The 21,765-nt window shown below is 42.4% G+C and overlaps 1 protein-coding gene across 1 annotated transcript in view; it reads left to right on the forward strand.

Annotated features, from left to right (window-relative positions):
* Nucleotides 1–21,765, forward strand: part of nrg3b (neuregulin 3b) — a 183,285-nt gene that overhangs the window by 75,109 nt on the left and 86,411 nt on the right. Inside the window, exon 2 of the mRNA XM_070991423.1 lies at nt 16,339–16,474. Coding sequence (XP_070847524.1) covers nt 16,339–16,474 — 136 coding nt within the window. The remainder of the gene's footprint in view (nt 1–16,338; nt 16,475–21,765) is intronic.

Here is a 21,765-nt window from a genome sequence, read left to right on the forward strand (position 1 = left end):
AGTCCGGTCCGTCTGACCAGTTTGTTATTTATGGTTACCATCACCCCTTTCCCATGCTTTGTGGTGACAGGTGTCAGTGGCTTTGTTAGAAATCTTCTACTAGCTCCTCTGTCTTACTTATGCTTAGCTGTCATGGTTGGCAGCATTGGTTGGCACTAAGAGGATATCTTATAGAGCGACAGACCGCATCAGATGAATGCAGTGATTTTTTTTTTTTGTTCTGTCAGAATAACCCTGACCAATGGCTTTGAGCAGGAAAAACCATCATAGGGGTGTTGCTCCTATTCCAACTTCTTTGAAACGTGTTGCTGCCATCAAATTCAGAATAAGCAGATGTTTACAAAAATCAATGAAGCTGATGAGATAAATATATTGTTTTTGTGCTGTTTTCAATTGAGTATATGCCAATTTTAGAGTCACCAATCAACCTAATGAGCATGTTTTTGGTCTGTGGGAGGAAGCTGGAGTACCCGGAGAGAGCCCACGCATGCACGGGAAGAACATGCAAACTTCACACAGAAAGGCCCAACCCGGGAATCGAACCTGCGACCTTCTTGCTGTGAGGCACGTGCACCACCTCCTTGCATCACCGTGCCGCCCTTCAAAAAATATATGATTTGTAATCACTCAAGGATCACAGTGAGCAAAAGCAACCAAGCAACAGTGACATTTCAACTTCCCGAAGCAATCTTTTTATCATTTATTGGCAAGTGTCCCACAGGATTGCCAATTCAAGCGCCGCAACAGCCGACGTGTCCATCAGCGGACATTTGTCCTATCAAAGCGAGACACTAATCCCCTGCCTGCTCACTAAATGTAAACCCTGTCCACTCTACTCTATACGCTACAAATGTCAAGCTCTCCAATGCTACTGAAAAAAGCTACCCAATCAAGAGTCGGACAACTGAAGTATGAGGATCGATATCCACAAACACTTGTTAACTGATTTTTAAGAGCCTGGAGAAGGCATGCCGCTGAAATGTGTTTCTGCAATCCTCTTTTGTTACACTGATCTGCCCACAAATGCATCTCACACAGCGTCAACGTACAGTCCCCCTATTTTTACTCGCACAAGATTTATGAATTCTACTGTTTTCTACACTCAGTTTTATCCTCCCCACCCATCACCAGCAGCGATCCAGTAAATAAAACATCAATGGCATCTTTGAAAGTGATTGCAGGTTGTTGGTCCCCGCCCATGTACACCCGCACCCATAATCTGAACATGGCACAGTCAGTACTTGACCTTTCCTTCTCCTGAAATGAAAATGGTAAACATGACAAGCCGAGGTTCTGACAGAAGTTCCCAATTTTGACTAAAATACCCGCCCGTCTGACGAGAGTGAAGACTGCGGGCTGGTTTGGGGTGTCACAGCAGAGCAGTCATCCTGTCACGTCAAAAAGGCCACATTAACCATTAACCAAAATCAGCATCAGCCTTGACAGCTTATTTACTGGAAGCTTTATTCTTGAAACGGTCTTTTTTCCATGACAATGGTTGTTTTGGGTCCGCAGGCACAAAGGAAAGATCAGTGAGCTGCCACTTCGTAGTGCACTGAGAGCAGTTACATCAGCTGCTGTTGTGGTAAACTGGATTAAGGTGTGCCGCACAATTTGTCATTTCTTAAGCTCTGCCGCATTCCCATTTGTCAACAGTGACGATGCGAGATTGCCATTTTCAGCCTGAGCATTAACCTCAATAATGTGGTAATATCAACATAATAAGCTCAGGTCTAATTAATCTAGTCTTTTGTAGTGATGAACCAAAAGTTGGGTTTGTTTTCTTTTTTGCATCTTAATGGTGTTTGTGCTCGTAACATCTGGCCTCAGCACATTTCACTTTTATTTTATAGCAGTATGGTTGAAGCCACAGATGCAACCTGCTCTGTTGAGCATTAAGTATTTGCATTGGTTGCATCTAGTCCATAAAATAATAGTGATTACACTGTAATTTACTTGTTGCTATGGCTCTTTCAGCACAATGAAGGTAGTATGGCAACATGTCACAGGATGCGATGTCAAAATGCTTTTATAGATGCTTCTTGTGTGAAAGGAAGTGCTTGAATCTCAACATGAAGGCGGCATATAGCTTGGTTTCACTATTCTGAAGCTTTTTTCCTTTCCCGTGGTCAGAGTTTAAGGTGACTGCGAACGTTAGGAGCTGCAGTTCTCCGTCATCCCCTGCATTCATTCATCCCCTGCCACTCTCCGCCAAAGCCCTGTTTGTTTGCTATTCAAAGCGCTTTATCTTGCGCTTCAGCTTGGGAGTTTTCTGTTCTCAGCTTTGAGCAACCTGCACTATCTTCTGCTGCTAATGTGCCAAATTCAACAGCGACACAAAAACAAACAGACAAACAAACACACAAAACAAAGCAAAAAAAAAAAAAAAAGTAGAGAAATCACAGCATTTCGCACCGTCCACCGAGCCAGAATTCTCTACTTTTGATTCCTCGGGAGAAAGTATTTTGCAGTAATTTGGAGACAGACACCCAGTCAGTAAAATGCATTTGCCTGTGGCGTTCATTGAGTGTGACACCTCGAGCAGAGGCGAAGTTGATGTGTGGAGGAATGGCTGCATCGCGTTCATCCCCAAATGGCTCGGAGCGAAACTTCTTTGATTAATATGTCTGTTAGGGAATGCTATGCACCGGAGAGAACCACTTTCTGAAAACACAACCATCATTCACAGCACAGCGTTTTTGTCCGTCAGGTTTAATGTTTTCATGCGTCCTCTGATGGAGGCCATAGAGGAGAATGGAGGCGAATATTTGAGGGGGGGGCAATATGTTTTACAGGGTGTTTAATAGCTTCTGTGCGGCAGGTGAAATCATCGCCATTAATCACGTCATGCACTCGTGCTGATGATTTGCATTAAATTCAAATCCCTGTGTTGGCCATGCTAAAACCATCCAATTAACAGTCTGCATTCTTATCACTGCTCAATATGAACTGCATGGAGAAATTAAGGAGAGAAAAGTAATAAATGTGGGAGAAGCTGACTACATTGAGCCCATGGGTGTCTCCCTGCAGCAGTGCTTCATCTTAGAGGATGAGGTCACTCCTGTGGTCAAAATATACCTACGGTCATCGCGCGTTGCTCTGCTCGGCGCTGAACACACACAGTTCTCTCTTTCTCTCCCTCACACACTCATGCAGATGAACATAGCAGGTGGTGAGGTGTTAAACAGGCCATGATTTGGCTGGAATTAGATGGCAGACACTCCCTGAAGGCCAGGGGGTGGCTAAACAGGATTTCACTGATCCTGCGACGGGGCCAACGCCGCCAGTCCCGTTGCATTATCAGTGCCAGCCCGGGCATTTCTATGCGTCACGTTGTATGTGTTTGGCAGCGCTGCCTCAGGGTAAAGCCCGTAGGTCCATATGTGCTAACACAACTCGCGACGTTACCTTAATGCTAACCCTCCCACTTAATCTTTATGGGCTCAGCCTGTTTAAAATGGTCACATTATCAGTTCTCCGTCTTGCTAAGTAACACCGATGGCATGCCCGTTCCTGAGAGCCCGACCCACAACCTTCTCCCTGCTCCTGTATGTGTGACCACGGTTGGATCAGAGCTGTGTCTTTCTGCTGGGAGTGAGCAGTCTGAAAGGCATGTAATCCTGTTCCCACTGCTCCATTGAGAGCAGCAGGCATGTGCGGGGGTGTGTGTGTGTAGCTGTGTGTTTCTACCTGTGTTTATTTTCGCAGAGTTTTGGGGTGATAAGTCCACGGGGAATTCGCAGTGGCTGTTTTTGTGTGTTCGGGTGAAGAGGGGGAGCCACCTCCAAGATATGGATGGCTGTATTGAGCGGGATGGGGCGACGGGGGAAATCTGCCTTGTTTAAGCGAAAGCAAAACTCATCAGGGGCTTTGCTTTGTCCACGAGACGCACGTCAGTGGGATTTATAATTGGGATTAACTGTTGTCCCCTGGTGAGTTTTTCCAAGCTAGTTATCATTAATGTAATCCAATTAGTACATTCATCGTGCTTAGAGATTTGTCTCCAAATGACTCATTGCAGGTGTACTTAATATAGACTCAATTATCAAGCTAAACAGATCCATTTGCTATACTTTATTCCATATGCCTGGCTCAGATTAGTGTAGCGCTAATTGTTTGTCTTTTGTCTGTATATATGTCGCTCTTTTTCAGTCTTTTGAAAATATTGCTTTGCATGTTACCGTGATTAGCCGTATGCTCCGGTGCAGTAAACACCCATGAAGCAGAGCATAGATTAACATGGGAAACTCACTCACTAATGACTGCTTCACATTCTGCAAGGGACGCCTGAGGTTCGTGTGGCTGCAAAACCCTGGAGCTGGCTGCACAAGACTGCAGCGGATCTTTCATGCGTAATCATGCTCTGGCACACACATCACTCATATCAGAGGGTGCAGATGAAAAACACTTGCCACCAACAGATGGCTGAAAAGACAGTCCATCAACCCAAAGGGAAGGATCTCACATAGCTTGCTTGCTGTTATGGAAGTGACAAGAGAGTTTGAGTCAACCTCCCCTGTCCTCATAATCCACCTCATAATCCGGTGCGTTGCAGCCAGATAGCAGTCAAATACTGACCGACAGCTAAAGCTGGCAGGTTGCAAATAATAGCCTGAATCGCTCAGTTGTACTGTTAAGAAGAACACATCAATATCTGAGTCACTTTAATCAGGATCACATGCGGGACTCAGCAGCAGCTTGTCCTCTTGTTCTGTCAAACTATAACATGAGTTAACTTTAGCTCAGCAGCTAAAGGGAAACTCAGCACCTCTGCTTTGTGACTTACCAGGTGTTTCTGCCCTAAGATGACAGCTACGTAGCATTCGCCACTGAACATAATTCCACTTTTGAATGTAGTAGCTAGAAAACTTGAAATGTGATTTTTAAGTTCCACAGTTGCTTTAGTCACTGCTTGAAAGCTTTGGTAAATTGGTCTGGTTTTCGAGATACAGAAGGCGTTTGAAGCTCTTTGAAGCTGACTGCAAGGAAAATACAGATTAAGATATTTGTCAGCGGTGAAACAAAGAAGTGCAGTTGATCACTCTGGTTTTCATCCCTATGCACACATCAAGGCAAAAACAAAACAGTCATGTGTCTAAAATGATAAATTAAACTAAAGTAAATTTCTTCATTGTCTTAATATCATTGTGTAACTCTCATGGAGTGCTTTCGCGCTCGTGTTTATTGTTCCCCTTGGAGCAGTGATCCCATCGAAAAGTGCTACTGGGCCCGTGTTATTGCCATAATCATAATTTATTTAGCTTGACTGCACCATTAGAAGTGTCTGCTGGTTGAAGAATGTGTAACAAAAGTATAACAGAAAAGCAGACATGAATAATAGCGGTTTGTGTGTTTCTGGAGAGGTCTGTCAGAGTGCACCTCCGCCGGTTGATGTATTGAAAATATAAGGGAACACGGGTGTGGCTCGTCTAGTGCCTTGTTGACCTGCAGTCGGGCGGCCGACAGGGCGAAATGTGGACAAACTTGACATCAAAATTACTGTGCGCCGCTGGATTGCCGGTGACACACCACCTACTGCGCCTCTCCTCCCACTGCAGCACACATCAAATCACCAAAATAACAAACAGGCTCGGGCAAAGAAAACTGAAAAATACAACTTTGCAATGCGCCCACACAAACATGGAACCCTGCGAATCTAACTCTACACAGCTGCCTGAAATACTTGCACAGCTAAACCTTTCCAAGTCACAGTTTATGTGTCAAATACAGTGCATGGCAGCGCTGGCTAAGCTCACATTTCCCTCCTTCAAAATCTGGAGTAGGACTGTGCTTGCTTTTTCATATCAATAGAATCATCCGTTGAGATGGCGTAGGGGCTAATCACATCTTCCCTCCAGTAAGCCTAAGTCCTAAACCCCATCTCAGTCAATTTTTACACCGGCTCCTCTAATCCTCCTCCCTTTTGATGTTTCCTGCTGTTTGTATAAAATCAATAAAATATACAGCAGAAAAATGCCCTCCCCTACCTTCATCTTGGTTACTTTGAGCAAACCAAACCCACCAAAAAGGAACTAGCTGCCATCCCACTGATCACAGGAGTCACAAAAAGACTGAATTGTATCAGTGGGTGCTCAGACCAGCCCCCTTGCTATGCTCATGTATGCCCTCAGTAGCTCCATATGCCAGGAGAGCTGCCAGGGGAGCGGACAGGAAAGCTCAGTGAATGCCAATCTGCAGATGCAGGAGCCGTCCGCTCATGCATATTAAACCCACACCACCTGCTCGTCGTACATCACACCCTGCATTCTTGGTCCCAGGAATTTTAATCAACTGCGCTGACAGGAAGCCACTCTCCGGTCCGCGTAGGTGAATCACAACTCCCCTCTTGCTCCCGTTCCCTCTGCGATGGGGATGCTGCATTTCTGCAACCTGCAGCTGCTCTCGTGAGGAAGACGCCGAGGTAGACGGGGGCACAGTGGAGCATGGCGGCGAGGCAGACGAGGGAGGGGGATGAAGATCTTGAATGCTTCTCACGCTTTGCACACCGTCCTTCCTCTCCTGTTGTCCTCTCAGGTGTGAATAATTGCCTGCATCTTGTTGGATTAGCCAACAAGAGAGAGACAGAAAGGGAAAAACAACAGCATCAATAATGTGATCAAACCGACTTCTCAGTCCTTATCGATTTACACAGTATGGTTGAGGCAAACCAGGCTTCCCAAATTTTCCTTCCCTCCTTTTTTTTTTCTCCTCTGTTGATTCTTATTTCATCTCTTTGCATGTGTAAAACCGCATCAAGAGACGAGCGCTGCATAAAACAGTATTTCAAGTCATTTCCAATTCAAATATGTTTGTCAGGCATAAAGAGGGAGCATGGTGAATACCCATGGAAGGAAAATAAAAAAAGCTGGGTTTTTCTTACCAGCAGAGTATTTTAACACAACTGTGCCGCGATCATAGCACTGATAACACTGCATCTCAACTCATCGGCATGGGGAAATCAGCTTTTTTTTTTTTTTTTAAAAAGCCTCAACCGTCATGTCAGTGAAGATGTTACAGTAAGTAAATGAAGACACAATTAGGTACCCGTCCGACTGCACCTCAGTCTCTCTGCCAGTTTCTGCTGGCAAGGCATAATCCTCTTGAACTCCCAGGATTAAATTTTTATGCCATCTCTTTAAATATAGTCTTAAATTTAAAAAAAAAAAAAAAAAAAAACGGCAGATGGAGACAGGCACTGCCAAGACAGGACCAAGTGTGCTATCAGCAGCGTGGTTAGATGCACATTAACAGGCAAGCCAAATATGCCACGTTTGATAAATGGTTTGTTAGCGTTGTTAATAAATTGTAATTAAGGAACAAAAGACTTTTCATGCAAATGCATAAAATGTTTTGATGGACACATGCTGTGCGCGTACACACATTATACACCCACCGATTACAGATCGCACATCGTCACATCTTTAAATCAATATTTTGTGGGAATAACTAAAACTAATTATGTTGTGTTATTTACTGGATAATGAAGTTGATTATGAATTGTTGTCTGTGAATCTGGAATAGGTTGCATTTTAGGGCTGTATCCTCCTGATTCGGTCTCATAAATAATCACAACCAGGTAATGCAGATGTTTTCTTTCCATATTAACATGTCAGAATGTCTAAACTCATCACACACTGCAGTGCTCTTCACTGCTTCTGTGCCATAAACTGGCGGGTGTGTGTGTGTTTGCCGTGTGTTTTTCTTTAGTTTCACAGCCTCTTTCGTGGTGTCCCATTTGTAAACAGTGATGAATCATTAATTACTGAGACCTTCCTCGAGCACCAGCACAGGTATATATATTTCAGCAAAACTTCAGCAGGCTTTAATTTGGGTCCCATCTTTTTTGCCTGTCCTGTCCTGAAACCCAAATCTAAATTTAATGTCATTGCCGTTGCAAGCGCACTTAAGCGACCTCGCTCATTAAACATGCATTTGATGGATTCAAACTTATTTCTTCAGTTGCTGGCTATTCTCCGTGATTTGCTCTGCAAGTAATGGAGATAATGGCATTAAGGTACATCACCCACTGTTGAATATGAGGTAGAGGCACTCATCCCATTCTTAACAGCTTTTATGAGATTCTCTGCAGGAGTGAATGAGTGTATGTTAGCGGCCACACTGGCATTTACATCAAACTGGTTTAGCTAATGTGCAACGCGCACTGCTGCGGCATACATCATCTCCAATGACAAAGTCGTCCAAAAACATAAAATCTGTCACAAACTCAAAGAAATATGGCAAAAATAAAAACCCCACATTTGGAATAATAGGCGCCGCATACAGCAAGTTTCACCATTTCTGAGATCATAAGCAGTAGCATCATTCTGTCCCTCCTGGTGGCATATTACGATAATTACACTACAAATTACAATCAATGAATCAGGATAAATTATCTGTCTTGTTCTATATTGCTGCATATGGGTTGTGAAGACAAATTAGCGCAGGAGAAATTACCCCTAACAATATTGTTCTGTCTTTGAGCGCTCCTACAAACATCATTACTGATTCCCGTCTGAAACAGGAAGTCAGGGACATTTGACAGATTACATTTTGACCCCAATGGCCAAGGGACTGCTGCAGGAGGTCAAAGGAAGGGGAGTCAGTGCTGCCTCTTGTCACAGCAGCTCTGTTATGATCCGCATTTGAAGTCTGCTGGCATTGTGGCTTCGTTACCGCCGCTGAGTCAGAGAAATGTGCAACTGAGGAGGCAAATTATCTTCAAAGGCCCTCAAGGCACCTTCAGAAAAACACAGCTCTCGGTACTGATAATAACCTGACAACATGAGTCACGTTAATTTCAGAGAACTTCAGTCAATTTCACCCATCCCTCTGTGTTCCTTGTATTGTCTTAAGGGTACTTTTGTAGTACGACTTCAGTAGCTTCAACAGCTTTAGGTCCAAGGTCTATCAAACAGCATAGCATTCCTCACATCTATACAATAAGAGTAATAAAGTAAATCAAATTCATGAATAACGTATGCTCAAGCCCAGTGTCACTTTCCTAAAGCTCTGGTGAGAAGAAAATAAAAGCTTTCAGCTCTTTTCCTCCCTTTGCACAAGACTGGCACGCTGAATTTCACTGCTTTCCTTAAGGAAACAGTTCCACCCACATTACATACTCCCTCCTATGTGAGTCCCAGCTCCCCTGATGTTTGTACAGCCTATTCTATCGGATATGCAGGTTTTCTCTGACAGAGCAGACACCTCCAACTGAGGTATAGTGCACAACAAGCAAGCTGAGCCTTCTGGTAGAGCGCAGCACAGGCGGTTTTTGGACTCGCTGTGCAGTCTCTTGGCTGCAAAACACTTGCACTATGTTGCGTGGGTTGTGGAGAGAAATTTCAAGGTCACTTTATGATCTGTTTGGAGCCGGTTTGGGAGAAGCAGGGGGTTTGGAACCGCGGGGCCTTACTTGTTGTGTGTACGGTGGTCGTCCAAACTTTAATCAAGATTCAGCTGACACGGGGTCAGGAGATAATGTAGATAATTAAAACTTTTCATTAGGGGGTGAATTGTTCCCTCCAGGTTCAACGCATGTTTGATGTCTTCAGGGCTCTACTTTATTAACCTGCTGCTTTGGGCCTGTCGCTGTGAACACACTCAAAACCTGCCTTAGTTCACCTAATGATGATGCCATCAGATAATGAGTAGACTCAAAGGTGTCTCGGCAACCAAGAAGAAAATCAACACTTTGAACTCCTGAACGTACCCTGTAATAAAAAAGGGAGTTTAAAACCATATCTTTGACTTCATTTGCGAAGCATTTAAAAACCTCTGCAAAAACCAGTAGATGGGGAGTAAATGTCTGCTATGGATGTCTTTGTTTGAACATGTAATCAGACCATTAATGCACAGTATGCATGTCACAGCTTGGCGCTTTAAGGCCACCACCAGTTGGATTAGACTGACAGCACCTGTGACAAATGTCCCACCAAATGCTCATCACTGGGCTGTCACGGCGACCAAGGCCGTGTGCTCTTTAACCCCGCTTACAGGCAGCGACTGCCACCCGTAACCAACTGTCCCACAGATCAGCTACTATTTGTTTGTGTCACATCAGGGACAGGAGGTCTCCCAAGGCTTGTTGTCTTGATGATCATGCATACAGTGTGTGTGTCTAATGGTAAATGGCAAATGAACTGCATTTACATAGGCTCCATTTATGAGTTTCTTCCTTTCTAGTCTTTCCGACCACTCAAAGCGCTTTGTAACACGAGTCAGCAGTCACCCATTCATATGGACCTTTTCACACATGCATAAAATATACACCTGCAGGCTGAGAAATTATTTGTGGCATTGCATTCCATACATTCACACACACTGGTCGCAGAAGCAATACCACTCACACACACTCAAGCACAGAGCATTGGGAGCAATCGGTATCCTTGGCGTATAGATCAGAGTCGCCACAGATTGAACCTCTGACCTTCCCATTAGTGGACGACCCGCTCTACCTCCTGAGCCATGCACTGTTTGTACACACAGTATTGACGGGCGTATGTCCATACATATTGGAAATTCAAGGCCACAAGAAGTCTTTACATTTCTTCTTTCCTCTGTTGTATATTTTACCCACAGCTAAACCTTTGGAGGTTCTCTAATTACGCTCTGTTGCTCAATTGAATTTTGTCAGTTCATATATTCACATATGCTATTCACGTTTATGTGAAGCTTATGGGCTTATGTATATAGCATGTTCTGCCATGTGTTGTCCCATAGTCAAAATAAATTACTCTCACCTGAATCAACCATCGACCAAAAACTGCTAGCTTAGTGTCTCATGGCGCTTGAAATCCAAACCAAAAATTGATTTTGACAGCGGTTTATTTACATAAGGAAACATGATATGCATGAAACACGAAAAAGAAGCCAAAAGTCATCTCAATTAGCCACCTTTTTTCAAGATACAGTTTCTGCTTTTGGTGGTGTCATATACAGTGTAATGGAGCCACGCAACATTAAATGGTTTTAAAAAAAAGACCTCACAAAACTGATGATCTCCATATTGTCCTACGTGATTTAACTTTGACCTAAAGGAATCTGTGAAAGTTTCAGTTCGATTTATGTAGTTGGGTCTCTTTATTTTGTACAGACCTCAAGTTTATGACTGAATACAAGAAAGTTCAGTAGCTGCTATTGTATTCACGTTTGGGAAAGGAACGATGTATTCGTTTTTAATAAGGATTCTAGTGATTAAAACAGTTTCTCTGATCCTCCTTTAGTCATTAGAGTGCTGTTTCAGTGAAGACAAAAATCCAAAAGGCATTTCCAAACCATTGTGACAGCAGTGTCAGGGCCGATGTGTTGTCCATATCCACAGCGCTGTATATTAACCTGAATATGGTTCTGTCCAAAAGGCAGCGGTGCATGATGGGTAAGCAATCAGCCGGCCCTCTTAGGACTTTGCCTTTACGTAGTAAGGCCCTCTTTGATGTGTGCTGCAGTAAACACAGGCAGTTCTCTCCCGACCACAGTCTCCTGGGGGATGAGGCTCAGCACAAGAACACTAATGAGCACATTAGAAGGAAGCCATAGAAGGAAAATGCTACAGTTGTAAATGGAATTGTCTCCTGTGTTGTCTGTGCCAGGAATGCTCCGTCTACAATACGAGAGTGTCTGCATGCATTCAGCTGAGTGCATCATGTGCATGTGTGCAGAGTTTGAGCAGGACATGCAGGCTTCAATAGGACAATTCTTTTCCAACTTCATGAAAGCATAATGTAAGAATTACAATTTGATTTTGTCCGGGCTGCAAAGAACTGCAGGACAAGCGCTGCTGCACCACACCAGTCGAAAGTAATCAAGCATTGGAGCTAAAAAGTGAAAGTGGGTCTGTGAAATTGAGGTGACATTTGCCACTGACAATAACAGTAGCAAACCACAACAAATGGAGCATTCACCATTTATTCCATTTAAGATAATTATAGGTCACAGAGAAGTGATGATATAACAGTCCCACCTGTCTGAAAAACTGCGTTCAAGGTGTGTGTGTGTGTGTGTGTGTGTGTGTGTGTGTGTGTGTGTGTGTGTGTGTGTGTGTGTGTGTGAGTGAGTGCGTGCTTGTTTTATGGATCCAAGTCTTGTTAAAATGGTATAAATACTGTATGTTTAAAGATGAGTTTGTATCCTACCAAATGATCAAAGTTTGTATGTAGCAGCAGGCAAACACTGAACACCTCTCGGTGTTTACCACAACATACCTCAGAGCCATGCTGCAGCGTGCTGCGTGACATCTGGCTGCAGAGACTGGCCCACTTTTAGGGCGCTTTGATTGGCCCAATGTGAATGCTTTCACAGAGAAGATACTGTGACTTCCTTTTTTTACCATTTAAAAACTGTGTCACGCCTTCCTCAATGATAATAATGTCAGCATTCATTCAGCTTGATTTTGTAACCTTTATGAGACGTTTCCCCCCATTAGAAATGAAGTTACATTTCCAAATGCAATAAATCCTATGTTTTGTTTTAAGCTGTCTCTCTGAAGATATTGATTGAAAGCGAATCAATAGCAGCGACTGAGAAGAAGCAGTAGCCTCGGTATTCCTCTCAGATAACTCTGATCTCTCAAGCATCGTCTGAATCTGTGATCCCCAGCCAGTAGATTCCTTGAAAGTTACCATGGGAATCAGCAATCTGGATTGCCTTTGTGCAAGAGGGAGAGCGAGAGACGTGGAAGTGATTTCAAAGAGTCCAGGATGAATCACGCTCCCACTGCAGCTGCCATTTATTAGCACATTTTCCACCATGTTTTTTTTTCTTTTACAGCTACCTAACAGTCTGAGTTGCATCGAGTTTGCCAGACGCTTGCGTGGAGAGAGTTTAATTTTGAGGAAGGCTTCGTTAAAAGTGTTGATAAATTAACCTAAAGGCAACTTGTATGTTTGTCATAATTAGTTCTGACACGACATATTACTAACGACCAAAAGCAAGGGACATTTCATTTATCAGCTATTACCTCAGTAATGAAGATGAAGATGAATTTGGTTTAAAAAGTCTGAACTGTTTTCAGTGCTGGTTTGATATATATATATAAAAAAAGTGCAAAAATCTGTCATTGTGCTATTGAATATATGTTATTATTGTTGTTATATATGTTTGACTGCTTGGATTAGCTGCAGAGTTTACACAGATCTATTCAGGGTCAGTCCCTTGGTAGTCAAGAAATGACAAAACACAGAGTATCGAATCAAAGCATGCTAACGCACATTATCCCCATTCTGCTCTGTTACATTCAGGAAACTGAGCAATTGCTTTATTAACTTGCTCTATTTCTGACAGGGGCGGTATTTAAAGAACGTAGCGTTTCAACAAGATCCCGCTTGACAGGTGCTTGTTCAAAAGTGCCCGAGTTGTGCTTGCTGTGCTGCAGATTTTTTTTTTTTTTTTACCATTTCTTGCCTGTCACAGTGATGAACAGGGAACCCAGATGAAATTGACAGCCTGTATTGCTCAAGGCCAAACACATCTGAAGATGACTTGTTCCTTGATGTGGCCAACAGGGCTAAAAGAGTGGAGGTAATCCTTTAAGACTTAAGAGGTTTTTTGCAGATTTTTTGAGAGGCAATCAGTAGCGGCTGTTTGTTTGTAGGCCTTGCACCTGGTGAAGAATAGCAGCGCCTTTATTTTGTAGAATGACAGATGAGAGACCGAGAGGCTTTTTATTCTGTTTTAAGGAAATGGGGAACGTGCTGAAATGTGTGCTTTACTTTCACAAGTTTTCCAGGTTCAGATGATTTATTGGGTTCCTGCATTGGTGCAATATTAAAAACCACAGGAAGTTTCAAACATCAGCTATTCTAGAAATCCTGTGCGCATTTAAAGTGTCATAATATGTTTAATTTAAGGCACTCATGTCAGCCTGCCTCCATCTGGCTGTGAAACTGGTGCATTTACCGTCTGGAAGAAAATAGCCAATATACAGAGGGTAGTGCTATGATGTGCTTTGGAGTTTTGTGGGAGCTTTGTCCCTCATGAAAAAAAAAAAAAAATATATGGAGACATCATACATCATCATCGATTCCCAAAGTGCTGTGTCATTGCCACCACGGTGACCTTACTTAGCTCATATCCTGCTGCTCTGCTCTGTCAACAACATGTGACAAATGAAATGATGCAGCCAGTTTTTTTTTGTTTTTTTTTACAGAAAATAATATCATAATAATGGATGAGAGAGGGCCTTCTTCACTGGTTCTTTGAAATAAGATAAGGTGACAGGTGAAAAACTAAAAGTTTTTGCAGCACAGATAAGATTTCTTGCAATGCAGGTACTAAAAGGGTGTTTAGTATCTGCATGACCTTGGCTTTTCTAATGTAAATATATCAATGGTTAGGCTCGCAGCACAAAATCAATTGCCTCCTTTGTCAGAAAAGCTCTGCCTCATGTGTTTAAACTGAAACCGCTGACCTCACGTAGCACGACTTGTCTTTGTATATCAAACGTTCTGTTCTTCACATGTGGTCACTGCTGCTGTCTGAATAAAAGAAACGAGGCGCTTTAAGCGACATGACAATTATCGCTGCGGATGTGCGTACCCCAGGGACGTTTGCTCTATTTTCTGTTGTTAAAGTTACATCTTGGAATAGATAACCTTTTGAGCAATCCACTTTGGGAATTTGTGGAATTAATAATACAAGATGTAATCTGGTGTCTTTTAAAGCCCAGAGAGTGAATGAGTCAGATTGAGTTTGAGACCTACTTTCATACGTGCCACATTGATCTGATCCCAAAATGATTGTAAGTAGCAATCAAAAAGAGAGACGTGCAACAGATACAGAATGTGAATGTATTACCTTTAGTCCTTTTAAATACATCCCCCTTTATAAATTCAAAAGTCAAAGAAAGAGACCCAAATGCATCTGACAGTATTATATGAGCCACTGCAGTAAGTGGTTTAACTGAAATCTTCCAAAATTTTTGCTCTGACAGAGTGGAGTCACGGTTGGCCCCGGGAGCGCCACATATCTCTTTTTGTGTTCGCTCTGATCTCTCATCATCTCTGGGGCCTTACATCAAGAGCCCCGGATTTATCAATCAATGGCCATAAACAAAACATAGATTGAACTGGACACTGGGGCACAACAAACAGATTACCAAGTTTTCATTCCTCGGCACGATTGGTCACTCGAGCCTCGGCTGAAAAAGATGCCGTTAGACTGGCGGAAGTGTGGCACGCAAAGCCGATTGGGCAACAAAGACGTGGCAGACTTATGAAAAAGGATGATAGAAATAGGCACAGGGTGACAATTAGACAAATACGGTGTGTGTGTCTGTGTGTATAATATAACTGGATGAAAGCAGAATCAGATGTGTAATCCAATTGTATTGGCAAGGTATCGAGCGTAATACCAGTCAATCCAATTTTCAATGCTTGACTACATGATGGAGTGAAAGAGATTCTGAGTGTTATTGTATACCTGTGTGTTTATGTGTGTGTGTGGGTGCCAACATGTGTGCACTTGTGCATGAATGAATTTGACAGACTATCTGCATACACTAGCGTGTGGCTGCACATGCTAGCAGACAATATTTATATGTGGCTGCCACCACATGCCTGACAGCTGTGCATATTTCATGGGGTGGAGAACCCTGCATTGCAGTGCTTGTACATGGCAGCCATGCTCGTTATGTGAGAGCGGCTCAGGGTCAGGCTAAAAGAGGAGAATTAAAGCTACATCACCAGGCCCGTCTCTCTCTGTTTTTTGTCTTTGCGTAGTGCAATATAACATCATCTCACTTCGTTACCTCTGTAATATTTGTCTGTGTTTACCAAAGCAGCAGGCTAGGAAAGCCACTAAGGAATAGTGGTTAAACTACTTCATTTGAAACAAACAGCAAAACAGACTCCAGAAATGCAGTACATATGTTTAATAAAAGCAACAAATGCAACCAAAACACCAAAAGCAGCTCTATCCTGACAACAATAATAATGCCAAAGCACGTTATTGCAGTCAATAACATGCGTTACACCATTTTGCTGCCTCTGTTGCATCAGGTCAAAGTCAGAAACGCTCAAACCGAAAATGCTAATTTCACTCAGTCAGTAGCCTAATGACGAAAGTTGTTCCTAGGGCTATCCTGGGTTTCAGAAATCAACAAATTATAAATTCTCCTCTTCCAGTCTGAACAGACTGGTCATTTCAGTGCAAGAAATAAATCACAGCAGAAGAAGAACTGTGCTTTTAGAAGCGTAACGGCCTTCCGTGAGCAGTCGCACATCAAAGACGTTAAAAGAAAAATGCTGTGATTTAAAATGCGAACTTGAAAGAATGAGAGAAACTACGCCTCTTTCATGCTCTTTATGTTCAGTAGTAACTGAATCTGTGTTTCTCTGTCTACAGCAGTGCCCCCCACGCTTCCTAGTCTACGTTCAGAGGTCTTCAAGCCGTGTGTGGAAGACAAGGACCTGGCCTTTTGTCTGAATGAGGGAGAGTGCTCCATCATTGAAACCGTGGCTGGAGTTCACAGACACTGCAGGTGAGTGTAATGGGATTTGTGTGCGTGTGTGTATGTGTGTGTTGGGCATTCGGTTTCTTTCTCAGCATTGACGTTTCCTCTCCTCGCCCTTCCCCTCCAATCACTAACCTTGGGGTCATTTTCATTCAAGCCGGCCTGACAGTGTGTTCTTCAAGCAATGAAACACGGGAAAATCGTTTTGCAAATGCACGAAAGGTCTATAATCACTCAAACCACTAAACCGAGGGATCAGAGATGCTTTGGCTGCATTATATGCAGCTGATTCTCTGATACACACAATCAAACTAACAAACTAATGGAAAGAATTGCTTCTGTGCAGATCCAACCAGGAAGCACATGCGGAGCAAATGCGACCGGTGCCTTTAGTGTGGACAAAATTTCTGATAGTGATAAAACAGCCTTTTCCTCATGTGTTAACCTCGGCATAAATGTTGTCTCATATGAAACCTTTGCTATGAGATGCATGTTAATGGTAGGTGCAGAAGAAGGAGCTCTTGCAGGGTCATTCTTTGATCTTACTTAAAAGCAACTGTTTTTTTTTTTGGCAGTTTCTTTCCTTTTTATTTTTTCCTTTGTTCCGCCCAGGCACTCACTCACTCCCAACAGAATAAATAGAGGCAACTCCTGCAAAAAAATACCCTTTGCAGACTTTGATGCAGCTCATAATGTGCCAGGCATGCAGCAACTAAATGTTATCAACTCCCTAAACTACATTTATTGAAGCAATGGATCTAATGCTTTCTAATGCTTTTGACAACCTATTTGTCTGCATTAGGAAGCTTATAGTGTTCTACTGTCCTCCCACCTATTATGTTTCTTTCTATTTGTGATAGAGAACAAGCAAAGATTTATCTGGAACTCAAACAAACATCAACTAAAAACTGGGAAAGTTGATGAATGCTCCAAAGACACCTGTTTGGAACATCCCACAGGTAAACGGGTACATTGGTAGCAGGTGATAGTATCATGTTTGGGTCTGAAAGGGGCATCCTCAAAAGGCTCAGTCGCTCATAAGCAAGGATAGAGCGAGGTTCACCACTTTGTTGACTGGACAAAGAATATGAACTGCTGCACGTAAACACAGTTGGTTTGTAAATGATTGTATTCTGTTTCTATTCATATTTTACACAGCATCCCAACATTTTTGAAAACAGAGTTGTAAAGCAAGAGCCCCAAACATTATGCTTGGAAAGCACTTTCCAAAGCACATTCCTAATGTGCACGTGATTGTATGTGCATTGCAGATTTATGTGCATGCATGTACCATTAATCAGCAGGAGCCGTCGCTTCGATGTTCAGCTCCACTCTTTTCTTTGTGTGTTCCTGCATGTCTGTTCCTCCTCATGGCCTGATGCACTATCCACTTCAACTCTGCAATCACTCTGATATATCACTTTAAAAATACATCACTTTAAAAATACATGATAAGAAATTTTCTCCGAGGGAAGAGTTGTGCTGAATGGTGCTGAATTGAAAAACAGCTCATTAGTACACCTACCTGGAATTAAAGGGCATAAATCTTCATCTAAAAAAAAGTTATGCATTATAAATGATGCATGAATGAGTCAAGCTTCTTAGAAAAGTAAATGTTAAGCAAAAGAAAGTTTGAAAAAACGTCAGGGAATGATGCATGCAGCTTTTTTTGGTCATTAAAGGACATACGATATGTTATTAATCACAGATGATTAACCAGGTAACTTAGATGTATTTTTAAATATGCAAAATCTTGGAATTTTTGGTTTAAAGAAACTTTTATTTTAGTTGCAACCAGCTATGAAAACTGAATTGAAACTGAAAATCATTTTGCATGGCACAAAATCAAGTGTTTGAGTGAAGACAGCAAACGATAAGAGCGAGACTCAGTATTTCATGCCATATTACGGCGGTGACACAACCTTTCGGAACATCTCGCACGTGAGACAGTGGCTTCAAGAAACCCTGAAGACTTGTAGCAACTACCCTGTGGGCTATAATTAGTGACAGTTGAATGACTGCATATACTGTAGAACTCAGGAAAGACTCGAGGGCCAAACTTAGAGGCACTCTCTGCCAATTTCTCTTCAGCTGAGTGCCCGTTGTGTGAAAGAATGATTACAGGTTTGTGAATACTTTTATTGAAAGGTTGTTTTTTTTCCGCTCGAGAGGAGTCCAGGCACTAAGTCAGAAAAATATGATCATTTTACTCAAAAATCACTGCAATGATGATGTTGCGAAAAATCACTGCTACTAGAGGGAACTCCAGGTTTGCTTGTGATTTTCAAGATGCACTTTAAAAGGACAGTAATCACAAAATCATTTTGATAAGAACGCAGCAAAACTGAAGCTGCAGTCCACATTAAAGCTGCATAAAAGAATTTTTAACCACCAGGGGGCAGAAAATCCCCAAATCAAACTAACAGCAGTTGAAACAGTTGAAGTTGTAGATAAAAATCTGATTCTTAATTTCCACAAGCTAAGATCCAAATAAGAGTTTCAAGAGATTCGGGAGACTGATCAGCTATTATCTAGTTCTGATGACATTGTTGTGTTGAATTTAAGTCAATGATTCACTCATCCTTTGTCTCTTGGTTGGTCCACCAACTCCTCAGTTCCTCCTGAGAGTCCTTGTCCTTTTGGCTCGCTAAATGTTTAACTCTCCTCTCCTTTGTTTACTTCAGATCTTCGCCATTCCATGCTGAGCAGGTAGCGTATAGTCAGCTTGTGTGAGGTTGTTTGCTGAAAATGGCAACCCACGGTTTTATTTTTTGGGGATTCAACCATATGGGCTGACAAACCAAAACAAGGAGCTGAAGTCTGTGAGTCACAGCAGAGTTGCTGCTTTGCCATTACTGTATTCATACTGCGCTATACACAGTGTTATCCTCTGTTCTTCTGCCTGTCAGAGATGCTGTGTGTGGTGATAACCCCACATATTGTCCATCCACATTTCTGGACATAACTAAAAAAGGAAAAAGTTGTTAGTTGAAGAAATATAAGGCACCCAGGTTTAGGAAGCTGTTGATCAATCATCCCTCAAAGCAATGCGGGATCAGCATCCTCATGACAGTAACTGCTGACCTCTTCAGTCAGATCTAAGGTCCAGAAAAGTGAAGCTTTAAAGATCGCTGCCTCCTTTAACGTCATTCCTTCCTCTAGGCCACTGTGCAAAGAGCATAATAGATGGTTGGATGTTCTCCAGCATTAGACAAGTGAAGATGTCAGAACAATCTTTGAACACTTGAATCGTTGGATGAGAACACAGTTTTGAACTTGGGAATCAATTTATTTTGTTATGAAACATTTCCTTTGCTCTCCGCCTCCTTTCTCCCTCCCCTCTGCCGGATGTTCATGTTTGCCAATGCTAATAAGGCTCCCAAAATAAACATGCAAATGTGAGTTTAAGACCTACTTCCACATTGGTGCTGTAGCTTCTTATACACTAAGTTCAATAAATGTCAAATTCAAAGGACTTATTGTATGGCAGTTGGGGATCATGGCAATTGAAGGTCCAATCACATAAAGAATTAACTCTGTATAGATATAGATTGAATTAGGAATTACACCATCCTTGATCAAGGACTTGTATGCCAAGACATTTCTTCAGTGCCTAATCCGTCTATATTTCCTTCTTTAATTAATGCAAAACAGCAGTAAAATTACTTAGAGATCAAACCAAAACTTTATTTTTTTCTGAAGAGAGCTTACTTGATTCAGTGGCACAGGCAAATACCAAATGTACTAGAATTAGACTTCAATTTTGGACAGTAGTCATTATATGAAGATGCAAATGCAGAGATTGGAGTATACAGTCGCATAGAAGAGCTTCTCAAATGACTTGAAGTACTTCAACAAAACAAATATTTAGTTTGTTCACAAAGTCTCCTCCACAGGTACAATATGAGCCAAGTTTCTGTTTAAAAGCAGTGCCATCCAGCGTATGTTTAATTCATCAACATCTAAAAATAAAGAAGTGCTCTGATTTGAAGTATTAAGCATCAGTTGCCACACACAGAGCAAATCATGAAGTCTTGTAAATCTCAGTGTTGCCCCGAGTAGATGCAGATTGGCATCTAATCTGCCTTCAGGAGGAGGAGAAACATGATGTCGACGTGCACTTCTGATAGCAAAGGAGAGACGAAGACGATGACATGCTTTTCTTCGGCTCTGAGATGTCAGGCTCAGTGAGCCAAAGTGGAATGCATATATGAAAACATAAAAAAGCCAAAGGTGGAGGAATACATTATCAGCAGGTGTAGCAGACCTGGCCGTCATACCTAATAATATCACCTGTTTTTGCATTCTCGTGTTCAGCGCCATAGCACTCAGACGGTTTTGTGATGGTGGGCCTGGAATAAAACCAGCACTAAAGCTTCCCCAAGGGGAGAGGATGTCCTTGTGCCAGAGGTAGAGAATCGCCATGGGCGGATGTACTGTACGGCACCTTAAATTGAATTAACACTGGAAGAGATGGCACATGTTCTTGTGATCCAACACGAACTGTTGCCCAGTGCATAATGCAGTCTTAGTACGCGAAGAGACAAAAAGAACCTGTGGCAGACTGTTGGGACACTTTGGATGTGCAGATACAGCATAGACCTGCCACTGATTGACAGTACCATTGAGGATATGGCTACCTGCATGTATAATGGTGCATGCTGATGGTTGTGGGTTGAATATCAATCATTACACACACAGCCACAAGTGCGCTTAGTTATGACTAAAATGTTAAAGGTCCAGTGTGAAGGATTTACTGTAGCATGTTTTCATCAGTGTTTAATGGTCTGCCATGTGTCTACAGTAGTGCAGAACAGACAAAAGAAACTGACTACGTTTGCATGCAGTCAGTATTCGGGTTATGGTCGATATTCCGGTTTCTGAAACATTCAGAATAACCTGTTTACATGCGTGAGCAAACAGGGTTATTCCTGTATACATGGTAATTGTAATCAATTGGGATATCCCGATCAAAAAAGCGACGCAAGGGCAACCTGTCGACACATGGAGAACGTCATGACGCAATGCGCGTCATTTCAGCTTCTTCTTCCTGAATCCAAAAACAACAACAACAACAAAAGCAGCACTGCAGATAATGAACAGCTGGGGGCCGGTAGCAGTCACCTTTGTTTGCGCTTTGGTGCTGGTACTGACCCACCACCAGTACTTGACACTATTCTGTCTCACTTTCTTCATTCATGGTGTGCCATCCATATCCATGCTACCCGCACTCAAAAGACCAAGATTCCTTGTGAATAGAACATGCGCAGAACACAAATTAATGTTCCGTTCGATGGGGATATTTCGATAGGCGTATA

Source organism: Chaetodon trifascialis, chromosome 21 (genome assembly GCF_039877785.1).
Source record: "Chaetodon trifascialis isolate fChaTrf1 chromosome 21, fChaTrf1.hap1, whole genome shotgun sequence".
NCBI classification, from domain to species: domain Eukaryota; kingdom Metazoa; phylum Chordata; class Actinopteri; order Chaetodontiformes; family Chaetodontidae; genus Chaetodon; species Chaetodon trifascialis.